This window comes from Corylus avellana, chromosome 1 (assembly GCF_965113065.1).
Source record: "Corylus avellana chromosome 1, dhCorAvel1.hap1.2, whole genome shotgun sequence".
In the NCBI taxonomy this organism is placed as follows: Eukaryota; Viridiplantae; Streptophyta; class Magnoliopsida; order Fagales; family Betulaceae; genus Corylus; species Corylus avellana.
The window spans coordinates 35,085,446-35,102,313 of NC_142490.1; the positions used below are offsets into that span (position 1 = coordinate 35,085,446).

The 16,868-nt window shown below is 38.2% G+C and overlaps 2 protein-coding genes across 3 annotated transcripts in view; both read left to right on the forward strand.

The window, feature by feature from the left end:
* LOC132170593 (LOW protein: exocyst complex component-like protein) overlaps window positions 1-9,681 on the forward strand; it is a 32,427-nt gene extending 22,746 nt beyond the window's left edge. For both annotated transcript variants that reach the window (XM_059581618.2, XM_059581620.2), the window contains 2 exons: window positions 8,921-9,057; window positions 9,143-9,681. In XM_059581618.2, the coding sequence (XP_059437601.2) occupies window positions 8,921-9,057; window positions 9,143-9,386 (381 nt within the window). In that variant the 3' untranslated portion in view covers window positions 9,387-9,681. The remainder of the gene's footprint in view (window positions 1-8,920; window positions 9,058-9,142) is intronic.
* A 1,949-nt stretch (window positions 9,682-11,630) lies between these two features.
* Window positions 11,631-16,400, forward strand: LOC132172079 (ribonuclease H2 subunit C-like protein). The gene is made up of 4 exons (XM_088512156.1): window positions 11,631-11,893; window positions 11,987-12,079; window positions 13,349-13,540; window positions 16,090-16,400. The coding sequence occupies exons 1-4, from the start codon at window positions 11,740-11,742 to the stop codon at window positions 16,146-16,148; spliced, it is 498 nt and encodes a 165-aa protein (XP_088368282.1). The 5' UTR covers window positions 11,631-11,739; the 3' UTR covers window positions 16,149-16,400.
* The last annotated feature ends 468 nt before the right edge of the window (window positions 16,401-16,868 follow it).

Here is a 16,868-nt window from a genome sequence, read left to right on the forward strand (position 1 = left end):
ATACCACCAAATCGGTGGCTCCAAGCTCTTAACTATTCTCCACCTATCTGCAAAGGAGTCAAAGGTACCAAACACACCCATAGATCTAGGAAACCTAGCACGTTGTACATTCACCATCTTTCTTTCCTCAAGATTTAGAAAGTATCTTCTTATACACGTATTCCTCTCTTTAGGATTTTTTTTTTTTTTTTTCATAAGTAATGAAATACATATCAAAAAGCATAGAAAGCTGCAATCCTAGTATACAGGAAGTATACAAGAGAATGCTTAAATAGAAGAATAAAAAAGGACAAGAAAATTGTTAAAACTAATCACTAAGGGAGCTAAGAGTGCGCTTGTCCAAGTAAAAAAGAGAAAAAAAAAGGACTTGAGCTTCTCTAACGTTCTTTCTTGGTTCTCGGAATTTCTTTCATTACGTTCCCTCCACAGGCACCACATAAGGCAAGAGGGCACCATCTTCCACACGACAGCACTTCGAGAGCAACCACCCGTCCACTAGCAAGCAAACAAATCAACCACCCGATTAGGCATAACCCAGGACATCCCAAAGCGACTGAAGATAGCATTCCGTAAGGTACAAGCAATCCCACAATGGAGAAGATTACATCTAGAAATTTTCTCTAGGTTTTTCCCAAAGTCCTTGCTTACCCTAATATTGGGCACCATGTTTTGTTTATATGAGGTCCAAGAAAACACAAAAATAGCCTTCAAATTTGTGTAGTCCGCGGCGCGATGTCATTACGGCTAGAAATTTTCTCTAGGTTTTTCCCAAAGTCCTTGCTTACCCTAATATTGGGCACCATGTTTTGTTTATATGAGGTCCAAGAAAACACAAAAATAGCCTTCAAATTTGTGTAGTCCGCGGCGCGATGTCATTACGGCAATTAGAGTTTCATTGCTAATTTTTCTGATTCTTGGTAAGTTTTGGCAAGTAATGTCATGACGACATTCTAAGTTCTTTTGACGAAGTCAACCAATAGCTTTTTTGAGTTTCAACGTTATGACAGCATTCTGACATGCTTTTTTTTTTTTGATAAGTAATAATGATATAAAACAAAAGCGCAGAGGGGCGCAACCCACATACACAAGGAGTATAAAAAGAGAGCGTCTAAGAGAGAAAGAAATGAAAGAGAAAGTCAGAATAGCTGATCACTAAAGGAGCTAGTTAAGCGGCCGTCCAAGAGTAAAGAGTAAAAAAGAAAAAATGAATAAGTTCCTCTAAAGTCCTAGTAGAATTCTCAAAACATTTAGCATTTCTTTCGTTCCATATACACCACATAAGACAGAGGGATCATGCTTATGACGAAATCAAGCAGAAATGCTTTTAATACATTCAAATAAGGGATGACAGAACGTCCTTTTGACTTCAAGAACAAAACCCCTCTAAAAACTAACCTTTTCACACCGAATGCTTAGGAGATGAAAGAATTCCATGCAAGGTTTTGAACACCAAATGAGGCCAATTTCTAAGACCTAATAATCTTTCCCTTTGGCCATTTGGTGACAAAATTGACAACGTCAGAGACTCAACAAAAATTACTGGGAAAAACAACATTTACAATGCCACTCTAGCCTAACAAACTACTACTAGGCTAAGGTTGATGGAATGTGCAATGTACATGTTTTCTGGAGACAATAACAATCTCATCACACGAATTACGATTTAAATCAATAACACAAATGCCCATGGAGCTAAAAATAGTAGCTCATAAAAACAAGACTACAACCTAGCAAGACATATCTATCATATGGTAAGAACAAGAACAGACATGTTCGAAACAAACGTCTCCCCCTCGAGGAGAAACAACTTGAAACAGCTCAGCTCCCCCTCTATTAACACACATTTCCCTAGTATAAACAAACAGTTCTCAAACATTTTTCCCTCTTTTTGTCACAATGGTCAAAAGAAGACATCCAACAAAAGACAATTGAAAGAAGTCACACAACACACACATGAGTAGATAAATACGATGATATACTCAAAATGATCATAGGGTGTACCACAATAATCCCAAAGTATACACAAACATGATGGGTTTACAACAAACACAGAATTTGAGGAAATGGCAAGAATAAGACATGTCAAGTGTTGTGTGATACAATTCCACAAGCGAGGACAAAATGAACATATGTGATGAGGAGAGGCAACTACATGAAGGCTAGGCAAACCATGAGACACAAAAGTCAAACCTTATACACATAAGGTTTCCTTATATACTACTAGGGCCAAAAGGACACTCACACACCTATTCTTAGTTAATCCAAGTATTATAATTTTGAACTTTAAGTCCCGTAGGCATTTCACCGTTTTTCGTAATGATATGAGATTTTTTTTTTTTTTTTAATAGGTAATCAAACAAATTTCATTAAAAGAGCATGAGGCGCCCCTAAGTACACAGGTAGTATATACAAGGAACACACCAAAAAAAAAAAAAAAAAAAAAAAACCAAAAGAAAAAAGAAAAAGAAAAACCTAAAAATGGAGAAACACAAAGACACCTACGAAAGAAACCCTAAACCCACAAAGAAGCCTTGAACCCGCAAAGTAGCCCTGCCTTTACCCCAACTAGAACCATTGCCTCTAGCATCAAAGTTAATTGAGCATTCCAAAATTTTAAGCGCCCTTCTCCCCTACGGAGTAGAAGCGAAACCTACAATCTCACGATGTTGTCTCTCTTCAAGGAAAGTCAACAAATGCAAAAGCCTTTTCTCATTACCCCCAAAGGAGAACCCTAGAGAAAGATCGAGCCCCTTCGCAGTAGCCGTCATCCCTCACCTCTCCAATCTCTCCATCCCCAGTCCCATCCATATCACCCCCTTTGAAGATTCACCCACCTTAGAGATGGTACAAGGGGAACTAGCCACCAACAGGTGGTGCCAACGAAAAACACCCGAGAGCTAAGAAGGATGGAGACTGTAAATAGAAGACATACATGGAAAAAACTGGGAGGTCATCGGCCTATGCGGGAACAAAGAGAGAGTTCTAGCGTCAAGCATCGCTGGGACCAAAGGCAAACCATATGTCTCCACAACGGCATTTTCTATAAAGACTTAAGAAGCAAAACACTTTTTTTTTTTAGAAGTTGTGTTTAACTCTTTTTGAAATTTACAAATTTTGATAAACACTTGATCTTTGATCACTGTAACGCCCCACCTTTAAAAACAAGGTGTAAGCGGAAATATCTAATTTCACACGACATTACTACTAAAACAGCGCAACAGAAACTTGTATTGAATCCACGATTACACAGGCAGATACATGAGTCCACCGTCTCAGTAAGTATAGAAATTACTGACCTTTATTATGAGCCTTCTTTTAGAAAAAATCCCAACATATGTTTAACACACACACACACACACACACACACACATATATATATATATAGTACTCTTATCTTTTCTTTGGTAACATGGATCAAAGAAAGAGCAAAACAATTCATTGAACACTTATGTTTAACCCACACACACACACACACACACATATATATAATACTCTTATCTTTTCTATGGTAACATGGATCAAAGAAAGAGCAAAACAATTCATCGAACGCTTATGTTTAACACACACACACACACACACACACACATATAATACTCTTTATCTTTTCTTTGGTAACATGGATCAAAGAAAGAGCAAAAGAAGTCATCGAACGCTTAAATCAAATCTTATGTTATAAATAATAGGTAATTAGGTAATGCATTATTTCTGGTTCTTTTCTCTTTCACTTTCTGTATGTTCATACTTTTCTAGGGAACGGCCCTTTCTTTATTATAGGGAATTGTCCATTTTATTATTCTTAGGAATCTTCCAATTTATTTATTTTTAGATGAGTAATAAACCAATTTCATTAAAAGCGTAAGGTGCCCTATGTACACAGGAAGTATATAGAAGGACTCACCTAACTAGCAAGGGCAAAACGAACAAGGAAGTTACTATAACTAATCGACAAAGGAGATACACACGCCGCTGTCCATAGATGCAAAGTATCATAGAACAAATATAAAATTTACCCCATCGTCCTCTCTTTGTCCTTAAAAAATCTATTGTTCCTTTTCTTTGACACACTCCAAAAGAGGCACGTAGGCACCACTTTCCACACCGCAGCACTCCTAGGCCTGCCATAGGACCACCAACAGTTGAATAAGTCTACAACATGTCTAGATCCTAAAACGACTAATAATCACTTCAAATGGCAGATGCCACATTGCAATGGAGATGAAGGTGATCCACACACTCCCTATTCCTCTTGCACATACAACATCTGTCCATCATGACGATGTGGGGCCTCCTAAGATTATTGAAGGTGAGGATCTTTGCTAGAGCTGCTGACCACGCGAAGAATGCCGCCCTTGAAGGAGCCTAAGTCTACCATACACTGCTAGGGGAAGTGACTACTTGCAAGAGAAGCCAGAGAGTAATATAAGGAATTGACCTTGAACAGTCCTCTTTTGAATAAAGCCCACCACAGCTGATCTTCACTTCCTCTCCTCACTTTAATTGGGCGCAACTCCTAATAAAAAGAAGCAAAGACATCCACCTAATCTTGCCCTGCTCTTGCAAAGCTCACATTCCACTGGTTGGAGCCGCCTAAAAGCTCCAAATTATCTGCTATAGAGGCGTCCTTCGCACAAGCGTGACCATATTAAACTGGAAAGGCTACCTATAGAGGTGTTTTGGGTGATGAGGACTTGGCTGTGTAGTAGGTTGCAGAGATGGATTCCAGCGATGGGGACTTGACGCTGGTTGGTGTTGGTACGGCGATGATTTTTGAAAGCTGGGGTTTGTGGTGTTCATTGTGTTGTGGAGGTCTTCCAATTGAGTTTTTTTTTTTTTTTTTTTTTTTTTTTTTTTTTTTTTTCTAATTGAAAAGGGGAAAAGGGACTACAAGGGAGGGTCCTTCCCACTCTGGATCCGGATGGAAGAGAGAATGGGAGAACCTAAGGGAATGCTACCAAAAACAAGATGGGTAGCGACCCATTTAGCTAACGCATGTGCACGAAAATTAGCACATCTGGACACTTTCGTAGCATTCCAGCTATGAAAGGGGTTAAGTTCAACACAAATATCAAAAATAACAGAAATAAAATGCCAAGAAGAAAAAAGAGCAGGCTGATTCACTGCTAAAATCACCAGGAGAGCATCACCTTCAAGAGCAAAAACATCCAAACCAGAAGACCGAGCCAACCGAGCAACAAGAAGAGCAGCCATGGCTTCTCCCTTAAGGGCATCTGAGGAATGGAGCTTCGAGGTAGCAGCAGCAAAAATCTCCCCAGAAGAGTCACTAAGAACTACTGCAGCAACAGCAAAATTGCCTTTAATGGCAACATCAAAATTCCCCTTTATACAACCCACAAGAGGAGGAATCCACAAGGAGGGGAGAGAAGCCTTCTTCCAGGCCAATAGATGGAAGCCCAAATTAGAGTGAAGTTGCTGAGTAACCTTAACCGGATCTGGAAGGAGAGCCTCATGAACCAATTTATTTCTGGACAACCAAATTAGATCCAAAGAGAGAGCAGCAAAAAATTGAAAATGACGAACATCTGCACTAGGAATAGCCAACTTTTCAGCTGGATACACAACAGCAATAATCCACTCATGAATAGGTTTGGACGAAAAGGAGGAAATCACATTTGGCCAAGAAGAGCTACTCCAAAGAGCACAAGCCAGATTACACTCCAAGAAAATATGGGTCAAGGTCTCAAGAGGACCTTTGCAGAAGGGGCACACCCACGCATTAGAATCATCAGAGACAACAAACCTTCCAATATTAGCCCTAGAAGGAAGCAAATCCCAAGCAATCTTCCAAAGAAGATGCTTCAATTGAGCTTGAAGCTTGAGGCCCCAAAGAGCCTGCCAATTTGCTGGAGAGAGGAGAAGTTCTATTAGTTTAAGTCAAAGAGACTTCACGGACAGATTTCACAGAGAAAAGACCAGAAGGAGAGGGCGCCCAAGTCCATTTATCTGCTGAGCTAACCTGAGGAATATGAATGCTGAGGATGCTTGAAACCCTAGAGGGAGAGAAAAGATCTCTCAAAAGATCCACATTCCAAGAACGCTCACCCGGGAGCATAAGATCAGTCACAAAAAAATCTGGAAGCTCCGTAAGAAGAGCATTCGGCCTGGGCTTAAAATTTGGTTGGGAGGGAATCCAAGGAGAACTCCAAATAGGGATATTCACACCAGTAGAGATAGACCAACAAGCTCCCTTCTCCACCACCTTCCTATTTTTCAGCAACCCTTTCCAAATCCAAGAAGAAACAGGATTATAAGGAGCCTCCAAAAAAGAAAACCCTTGCTGCAAATACTTACCCTTAAGGGCATCAACCCAAAGAAGAGGCTCATTTGATGTCAACTTCCAACCAAGCCGAGCCAACAAGGAGCTATTAAGAAATTTCATTGAGCTAATACCTAGCCCACCCAAGCTCTTAGGCTGGCAGATGCTATCCCAAGAAAGAAAAGAGAGATTGTGCCTTTTTTCTTGAGGGAAACCCCACCAGAATTTTCTCAAAACCAATTTCTCAAAAGAGAGATTGTGTCAACTTCCAATTGAGTTTGCATGCTCTTCATTTGATCTATCCACCTTTGGGTGCTAAGAGCTACAAATTGGATGGGGTCCATGATTGGGGATTAAGGATCGTGATTGTTGAAGGAAACTATCACGACTTTGCTCTGATACCAAGTTGATGCAGGACAATCCACAATATTGAGAGAATCGTGAAAGGGATAAAATAAGCAGAGGAAGAAACAAGAATAGAGGAGATGAAAAAGCCAACAAGAGGGAAGAAGAAAGAGAGAGAGAGAGAGAGAGAGAGAGAATTAGGGGGGAGAAGAAGACAAATCCATGTCCAAAATATTATTCACCCAAAAACTGTCAATTACAATGGAAACTTATGTTTAATTAGACTTAAACCCTAACCCTAACACTAGGGCAACACCCATTTAATCACTAGCCTAACATGATTTTATTCACTTACCTAGCATAACCTAAGACACTGAAATTTTCTTTTGTTGAATTACAAAGTAACAGACTCATAAAAATCAAATAAAACATAAACTAAGGCTCCGTTTACTTCGACGTAAAATGATTTCCGTCGAAAAATATTTTCAAGGAAGCCATTTTCCTTGAAAATGTTTTCTATTGAAAACATTTTACGGCGTTTACCGCGCGCATGGAAAATAAATTTTTTCGTCCAGGTCAAGTCCCGGGCAGGTCCTTGGTAGGTCCCGGTCAAGTCCTGGCAGGGTCTCGGGCAATTCTCAGGCGGGTCCCGGTCAAGTCCAGGGCGGGGTCTCGGTTGGGTCCCGGCGGGGTCTTGGTCCAATCTCGGTCAAGTCTCGGGCAAGTCCGGTCCGGTCGCAGTCAGGTCTCAGTCAAGTCCCGGGCGGGTCCTGGGCAAGTCTCGGTCGGGTCTCGGGCGGGTCTTGGGCAAGTCTCGGTCAGGTCTCGGGCGGGTCTTGGGCAAGTCCCGGGCAGGTCCGGGCGTGTCTAGTTCAAGTCCGGTTGGGTCCCGAGCAGGTCTTGGCGGGGTCCCGAGCGGGTCCTGGGCGAGTCCCTGTCAAGTCCCGAGCAAGTCCCAACGAGGCTCTAGGAGGGTCTTGGCAAGGTCCGTCGATTTGAGAATGAGATGCTCATAGTCGGAAAATGGTTTACGGTTTTGCATTTTCTGAAAATTAAGAAGAATTTTTGGTCAAAAGAAAAATATTTTCCGTTGACCACTATTTTACGTCGAAGTAAATACCATAAAACGCGAAAATCATTTTCTAGAAATCATTTTACATCGGAGTAAACAGAGCCTAATACACCAAATTAAAACATAAATAAAAATTGAAGTTCTTGTTATTGTGTTCAGCATCATTGTGCTTCCAACTCCTTCACTTTGTTCTAATTAAGGGCATATTTCCAAAGAGTAGCACGATCATCCGAATCATAGGGAATAAGAATCCATACTTTACTCGAAGACATTAATCTACAATAGATATTATTATAATTAATTTCAACTCAACCATAAAAGAATCAAGGAATTAAAAACAATTAATGATTTTGTTTTCAGGGCAAGTATAACAGAGGAAGCAAACATTTTTTCAATAGAATTTTTTATTACTCAATTAGGAAAGTCAAAGAAGGTAAAAATTTGAAAAAATAAATGAACTCACTCAAAGGATAGAGGTACTGAAGGACTAGGACGGTGTTATGGGGAGTTGGAGGTGGTGTCTGACAGTGGTATGATCAGGGCTCATACAACTGCCAGACACCACCTCCAACAGAACCCCTAACAATGAGCCTCAATCAATGCTGAAGCAGAGTTATTGAAGCAAAGGGCCACAATCGAATGAGAGAGAAAGTGGAAGTCTTTGTGGCAGCACGTCTGAGACGAGAAACAGAAAGTGAGATTTAAAGAATGTGGACAGTGATTGTGATTTTCTTTAAAAAAATTTAAGTAGCAGCCAAATCCTTATTGGGCTATGACTGTTTCCAGATTTTGTCTGAAATGCAAAATTACTTCTATATTTTTGAACAGGTATTGGACGTATCTGGCCATGCCTTAGTCATTGCATGTCTGATATGCGCCGGATACCAACAATCCAGAGTTTTTGAAGTATCCATGCCTCCTAGCAATTTATGCAAAACATATAAGGATTTGATGTTGTTGTTGTTGTTGTCTTTTTTTTTTCTTGGTGCATCACAACATGTCAACATGTCCTTTAGTTCAGTATGTTGTTAATTTGTCTCTCTTGAAGTTATCTTTGTTAGTGTATGTGGTTTGAGAAAAATATTTCAATTCAAATGGTTCGGAGGACCCTTAAGTATGCAGTCTACTGCATAGCTTCATCATGTTTCGAGAGCACTTCATGTATCTTCGTAAATAAACTTGGCTCAATAACCTCTCTCGCTCTCTGAAAATTGGCTTTGTCTTGGCAGTTAATTCTTGATATGCACTTCACTGTTGAAATTGCACATTTTGCCGGCTACCCATCTCGGCATGTGCACCAGATTGCATCAGCCATAAACGCTCGTGCAATCAGGACCTTCTCTGCAAGAGGCATAGACCCGCAAAGGTACTTTGTGCTCTCTCTCTCTAATTTCCTTTTCCCCTTTCCCACCCTTGTTTTTGATTAGAAACTAAAACTGCCATGTCATTAGTGCACTCCCTGAGGATGAATGGTTTGTTGAAACTGCTAAGTCGGCAATAAACAAACTGCTATTAGGAGCATCGGGGTCAGATACATCCGATGTTGATGAAGATCACATAATTCTACATGATGAGATTGTCACGGATTCAGATGACACTGCTTCTTCCCTCTCAATGGTGGAATCTTTCGAGTCTTTTGCTTCTGCAAGTATGGGTGAACTTGATGGCCCTATGTTCACTGATCCTGAGAGCTGAAAGTTTCTCCTATACGAACGAGGAAAAAAGTGGACCCAAGTTTTGAGCTGTTACCTTAAATCTGATGGTGATCTTTAAGAAAGCTTCAGATTCATACATGTTAGAAGATAGATTTTGACCCTGTAGATTTGGGGTACAATTGTAGGCAGTATGTTCATTGATGTTTGCACTTGGTCATGTTTACATGCATCATGTATCAATTATTGATAATTATGAAATTTTACATACAAGCAGGATGAGGCAGTTCTCCCTTTTTTAGTATTTGAATTTTTATACATAAACTATATTTCTTATCTTTGTTATCTTTCGTCGTAGCTCTTGTATTGTATATGCCAAAAATTATTTCATCTTGGTTCACATTCATAGCCTCGTAATTGGTTGAATTAAGACTTAGAACTGGTCTGGAATCTGGATTATATTTGGATAAAACCTGAATAATTTGCTACAGGCTAACTTTGAGGAAGCAAGTTTAATTTATTGGCAATATGTCAATTTGGTGGGAGAGGCTCACCTCCAATTTGATAGAGTAATTCTAAATGTCATCCAATGTCTTGTGTTTTTAAAAAATTGATGTAGTTTTTAAAATTGAATCAAAATTCAATCGTGATTTGGAAAGTCACGATAGCTTTGGAGGACAAAAAGGGGATATAAGTTTTTTACAAACTGGATTGTAAGAATTTTTTCAACCCAATCTTGGAAAAGCTTCTTGCCGCTATGGAGTCTAGTTTTTTTGTTTTTTTGTTTTTTTGGGAGGGTGAGATTGTTAAATTATTAGTTATCTCAGATGTTTAATCTGATAGGAAGAGATCAAATTCCCTTTTTAATAGATGAGGTTTAGCACATGGAATATTTAATTTAAATGGGGGTAATTTGACGGAGTCAAGGTTTGATCCTAGGACCTTTGGTTCTGATGCCATGTTAAATTACTAGTTATTTCATAAGCTTAAGTTGATAGCTTGGAAGAGATAAATTTAATCATTTAATCAACACTTTAAGAGAGGCGAGGTTCAATTGAATGAGAAGTGCTACAATTTTTATTTTTTATTTTTTATTTTTCAAAAGTTGGTTATCAAATAATCTCACAATTCCATAAAATTTATTATTTTGGAAAATGTGTCACCAAACTCATGTAATAGTAACACATAATTTGGAAACAAGCTTTTAAAGAAAAAATTTGGTAAGTATAGCATTTATCGGTTTGCATTGCCTTTACTCACACATGAGTAAAGGGTCATGTCTAGTTTTTTTTTTTTTTTTTGATAAGTAAAGTAACAAATATATGATTTGAATAATGCTACATATTATAATTCTATCAAATATTTATCTAACAATGTTGATGTGACACTATCAACTAATCTTTATATTTATCCTTATTAAATAAATAAAAAAATCAATAATTGATTTAGAGTGTCATGTAAAAATTATTGAACAAATAATAAATAAAAATATAGTATCTAACATTACTCATTTGTAAATTATAACCAACAAGATATTTCATGTCATGAGTCATATATTATTCTATTCATGAAAAAAAAAAAAAAACAAAAAAAGAATTGTATTTTCTAAAAAACTAAAAGAAAAAAGCATAAAAATGTTCTCTTCTTTTGATTTATTTCTCTTTCTTTTTTTTCTTTTTTTTTCCCATTTTCCCTTAATGCCGTCCATTTTGGGAAGTACCCTTCTTGTTCTCAACGGTGACACTGTGATGTAATGGATTCAATGGAGGGTGTTGGTAATTCAGGGAAAAGTAAAAATTGGAGAAACTACATTATTTATTTATTTTTTTTGTTTTTTTTTTGAGAAGAGAAACTACATTATTGGGTAATGGGTATTGTGATTTTACCATTTGCATGTATGAGGTTTTCTTTTTCTAGGTAAGTCAGGGAGAGGTGGATTTTGTTTTGAATTTATTATACAGCAACAATAGATACTATATTTTTATTTATTAAAAAAAAAAGAGATTTAATGATGGATTTATTAAATATTAAAACTTCGAAAAAGGAAAAAAGAAAAAGAAAATAAAGGGTGGCCATTGGCACAAAGGGGTGGCTGGAGTCGGCCCCTTCTTTATTTATTAATTATTATTTTTAAGTTTTAATATTTTTAATTTATTTTAAAGTTATTTAATTTTTTGTTGAGACATATAACACGTGGCATGTTTTAATTGGTTTGAAGTAGAATTTTTGTTAGTGCATGTATTTATCCATAAAAAAGAATTGAATAGCGCGGCTATGGAAACGGAAACGATACTCCAATTCCCAATGAGGAGTGAGGGTAAAGAATTGAATAGCGCGGGAAAATTTGGAGACCTATTTAGGGTTGGTATTATGGAGCAGTAGGCAAGGGGTAAGGCATGATGCACGAAGAGAGCACGATAATAGATCTGAGGCAAAGTGAAGGTGGCGCTGATTTGGTGGATCTCGGCGGCAAGGTCCACCAGCTCCCCTGCTCCATCAAGTACGACGGCCCTTCCTCTGTTTCCCACTATTTCAAACCCAAACCCACTGGTAAGCTGCACCCTCTCTCTCTCTCTCTCTCTCTGTGTGTTTTCTATGTTTTTGTAAAATTCCATGAAATTTGTGCTCTTTGGTAAATGGAAGGGATTGAGTTGGAGGGGTTAGAGCTGCAGGAAGCCTATTTCAGAGGAAGGAAGTTGCAGGGAACGGCCATTCCAATTCCACAAGGGTATTCTGGTATGTGATTATTTCTTTCTTTCTATGTTTTATATTTTTTGTTGAATATGAAATTCTGACTATGCCTTTGGGATTTTGTGTGTGTTTTGCTATTGTCAAGTGTTTATGGTTTATTTCCTTATGACCCAACAGTTAGAGGAGATGTCTTTTTGGACACATGATGTTTTATTTGTGTATTTTGAAATTATAACTGTCTTACACTCATCTTTTCCTTTTAGGATATGTGATGTTCGGTTTTATGCTCACTCTGAAGTTAGGATGCCTAGGGAAAACTCATAGATTTCCCTATAGCAAAAGGAAATAATTGACTCCCAAGACCTCAGAAATTAGTCTCTCAACCACTTCAAATCCCTCCCTTGTTGAGGGATTGGTTCAGTTTAGCTGATCAAATCATTGGTAGATCTCAAATGGCCAAAATCCTTTTTGTACACTTGATTCACAATTTTTCTTTTTGGCTTACTTTGAGTCCAAATGCTTTAATGGTTGGTGTTTACAATAATCTTTCCTGGTGGGCACTATTAAATTTTCAACTTAAGGTGTGATCCTAATGGCTAGCAAGTTCAGGAAATCATCTACCAATGATTTATTTTGTAATTCTCTTCTCTTTATAGGCTGATGCTGAAGTTTTCTTTCTTTCCTTGCCAAAATTAATATGATGGTGTATTCTCACCAAGAGTAAAGCACTAATTTGGGTCATTCCCCTTGAAAGAGTTGACAGCCTCATTCATGATTGCTGCATGCTTAAATAGTTTGGACATTCCATTGTGGGACATGGATTCAGTTTGTTGCCCCTCGACACTGCCACACCCAATCAACACTTAGAAGTTTTTAGTTTTTTGGAGAAGTGGAAAAATGATAACAGAAATTGTGATGATGACTCTATGGTATGGAGAATTAACAACATGGTCAAATTCTAGATTCTCAATGTGTTTCAATTTGCTATTTTTGGGGTTTTCTATGCTGACATCATTCAATCCTATTTGGTAGCCTGTGTATCATCTCTTTGCACCTTAGCTGGTTCTAAGCTCTTGCCACGCTGAGCTACTTACCCTTGGTATGGTTCTTAAGGTTATTCAGTGAACGTGCATCACTTTGGTTTTGTGAGACATGCTTTTCTTTAGTAGATTCTTGTAATTTATCTACAAGATTTTCTGTTTTTCATTTTGTTCTGGTTGTTGTGGTTGTGTTAATGGCTCGTCCAAGTTATGTTTGACCTTAATTACATTTTCTTTCTAAAAGTGTTCCTCTTTTTTAATTCTTCTTCTGCAGGCTTTGTCCTAGGAAAAAAGAATCTTGTGAAGAGAAAAGCTTCCGACATGTCTGAAGGGAACTCAAACTGTTGGAAGGTGAATGCAAAATTTCGTGATGTGACATATTGGAATCATGACATCCTCCCTTCACATGATGATGCTTTTTTGCGTTTTTTTCATTGGCTCTCTGTTGCAAAAGTAGTAAGTTCATGCTCTATCCCTTTTGTAAAGATAGAAGACTTGATGCATAGACTTCAACGCAGAAAACAGGTTATGCTTATGAAAATAAAATCTTGACATATGCTAAACAAGCTCAAAGTATATATCCAGGGGAACATATATAAACTTGGGTCAATTTTAAGTGGCATATTAATCTTGCTACCAAATTTTGATCTATGCTAAACAAGCTGTGATTAAATATGCATGGGAACTGATATGATACTTGGGTTTATTGAGTGGTATGCTAATTTTGTTACTAGTTACAAGTTGGTAGCACAATGAGTGGCCGGAGAGGGCTACTACTACTTCCTCAGGGTCGTGAAGGGCATGGTTGGAGCCGATTTGCAGTTGAGTTGAACAAGGTGAAGGCTTTTGTTCAAGTCACGAATGGACCCTTTGGTGCTTCGCTCTTGGCTGAGAAGATTGGGAAAGAAGGCTAGGTTAGGATTGTGGTTGGATCTAACTCTTCATGGTGGGAAAAGGTTTTAATCTGAAGAGGGCGTGCCATCGTATGCGGAGGCGGTGCGATTAATGGCTAGCTCGTCGGCGAGTTTGGGGAACCTTTGGGAAAAAATCAACATGTTGGTGGTAATTCGTTGGGCAAGGACCACCCTAACGAGAAGTAGAAGTCCACAGCTCGAGTCAAAGAATCTTGCCCTGTTTGCTTTGCAAATGACAAGGAGGATTTGCAACAAGGAAAGGTGTTGATGTAGTCTCTTCTTTGGGTGTGGAAGGCTTAGCTTGTGAGGATTAGAGCTAAAGTTGATCGGACTGTCGGGGATGTTTTTGAAGGGCTGAAGGTTGGGCTTTCTCTCAAGCCCAAGTCCCTTTAGCGAGCTCGGCGTTAGAAGAGGCTTTGGGCCATCAAATGCAAGCCCAAACCTTAGACCATGACCCAATATTTTCCTGATATGGGTTTAGAGTTGGAGCCTAGGCCCTTTTTGGGTATGGGCTTAACCAACATGATGTCCGCCTCACTGGAGGTCCGGATTGTTGGGTTTTCTACGGCAAGCGCAGATGTTACAGGTTCACCTCTCTTCATTCCTCCAAGGTCAATGGTCCCGCTGACTATTACCTAGAGGCCGCCATTTTCTGAGTTCATTGCCCAAGGTTTGATGAGGTTCGACTTGTTGGGTCCTCTTCGGTGGGCCCATATAACGCCGGTGCTCCTTTCTCCTCATCTCCAAGGTTGGAGGTCCTAGCGGTGGTGAGAGATGAAGGAGACAATTTTTAGGATGGGGAGGATGTAGATTCTCCCTACCCTTCAGGTATTTTTATCCTTGCCACCCCCTTGGATTGGGCTTTGGTTTGCGTTAAGGATGTTGGTCTTGTGGTGGGGGTCTTGTATGAGGGGAATGAGGATAAGACTGTAGCTCTCCTGACAACCATTGAAGAGGATCATTCTTGGGAGGTAAAGGGGGTTTGTTCTAAGTCCAAAGGTAGAAGGGACCTATTGAAATTAGAATGCTCCATAAACTATGACAATTCAGGCGTGTCCTCTAGGTTTGGGAAAGGCAAGGCTCACGTTTTGTAGTGTTGAGTTCTTCGTATGGGTTTCGGGTTAGAGGGCTTTTGGTGTTTTGTGGGTTTCGGGTTTGAGGGCTTTTCAGGTTTCGTGGGTTGTTCTTGATGTTTTGTTTTGGTTTTTGTGTTGCTCGTTCTAGTTAGGTGCATCATGTATATATTGCTTGTGTACTTAAGGGTGCCTTACGTTTTTTATAAAATTTTCTATTATTTATAAAAAAAAAAATTATAAAATATAGTGTGTGTGTACATCCATACATATATGTATATATACATGATATGCATATATATTAGAGGTATAGAATTTCTAGAATGGATGTCTTCTAGGAAGAAACGAGTTCTAGGGAATTTTTTATAAGAAAATACGAGCACTTTAGTGTTGTGTGTGTACATACATACATATATATACATATATGAGAGTTGAAGAATTTCTATAATAGATGTCTTTTAAGAAGAAATGAGTTCTAGGGAATTTTTTATGAGAAAGTATGACAATGTTAGTGGTATATATGAGGAGAGGTGTAAGTCATTTTACATCCTAAATGTCTCATTTTTCATTGACTTTGAAAATAATTCATGTTAGCTAATATTTTTCATTCGCACCAAATGCTAGAAAATATGAAAAAAATTTCAAGAAATACTTTTACATCGAAACAAATAGAGCCTTAAAAAAAAACTTGAACCATTTTATAGAAAACAATGGGGTGTTTTAAAATTGACCGAAAGTGCTTTTTGGTTGACCAATTTTTCTAAGCGCAAAATAATGAAAGTGTTTCACGGAAAATGTTTTACATAGAAACAAATGGAATTGTAGTAGAACTTTGGAACTGCATTGTTGTTTGCAATTGGTATGTAAATATTCTTAACTTAGGATTATGCAAATGTCTATGGGTATAAGATAGATTTTTTTTTTTTTCTTCCAAATTCATGAATTATGAATCTTCATTCTTCCATAGTCAACTTGTTACTAATAAAATAACTTTAGTTAGCATTAATTGAGTAACGGGATTTCACAAGCTCTTCCAGCCACCTTAATTGAGAACTTTGTGCATTTCTGCAGCTACATAAGCCAGTGACAGCTGAAGATTTGTCTTCTGCATCCATTACTCTTCAGAAGATGGGCTGATTACTAATTGCAGGAGGTGTCTAGTCATCTTCAGCCATTGTGTAATACTTATTCTATAGTAGTTTCTTCTACTGAAACTAAGTAATTAGTTCTATCTCTCTCTCTTCATCAATCAATCTCTTTATCTATTTGCCTCTTTATTTGTTTGTCTCTTTAGCTGTATGTCTATTTATTCATCTATCTATGTCTATTCCTTAGTGTGTCTTTGTGTTTTTTGTGCATAAAGTAAATCCACTATGTTTATCTTGTTTTGTTTAAATCTAATAACGAGTTATTAATCAGTGTAGGATTTAAATCACATCATTTTCACACTATTAGGAATGCACTCTTTATCGTGCAAATTCAAATCAGGTTTGGACTAGTTTGTCTGGGGCGTTTATGACCCTAATGCTGATTCAGATAGACATTTTTTTTGTGGGAGTAGTTGTCAGAGTATTCCATTGTTGCATTGCTTTCTTTTGATGGAGATCAACAGAGGTAGAATCCTCACGGTGGATAACCTTAAAAGGCGGGGTTTGTCTCTAGCTAAGTGATGTTGCCTATGCAAAAAGAGTGATGAAATTGTTAATTACCTTCTTATCCACTATGAGTATACTACTGATCTTTGACACTTGGTTCTTAAGATATTCGAGGTTTCTTGGGTGATGCCTAGTAACATCCTAGAGCTACT

Excerpts from the sequence above, each read along its gene's own strand:
- LOC132172079 (XM_088512156.1), top strand. The coding sequence starts at position 11,740 with ATGATGCACGAAGAGAGCACGATAATAGATCTGAGGCAAAGTGAAGGT. Across the intron at positions 11,894-11,986 it reads TTTCAAACCCAAACCCACTG|GGATTGAGTTGGAGGGGTTA; the intron begins GTAAGCTGCACC and ends GGTAAATGGAAG. Across the intron at positions 13,541-16,089 it reads TGCAAAAGTAGTAAGTTCAT|CTCTTCCAGCCACCTTAATT; the intron begins GCTCTATCCCTT and ends GGATTTCACAAG.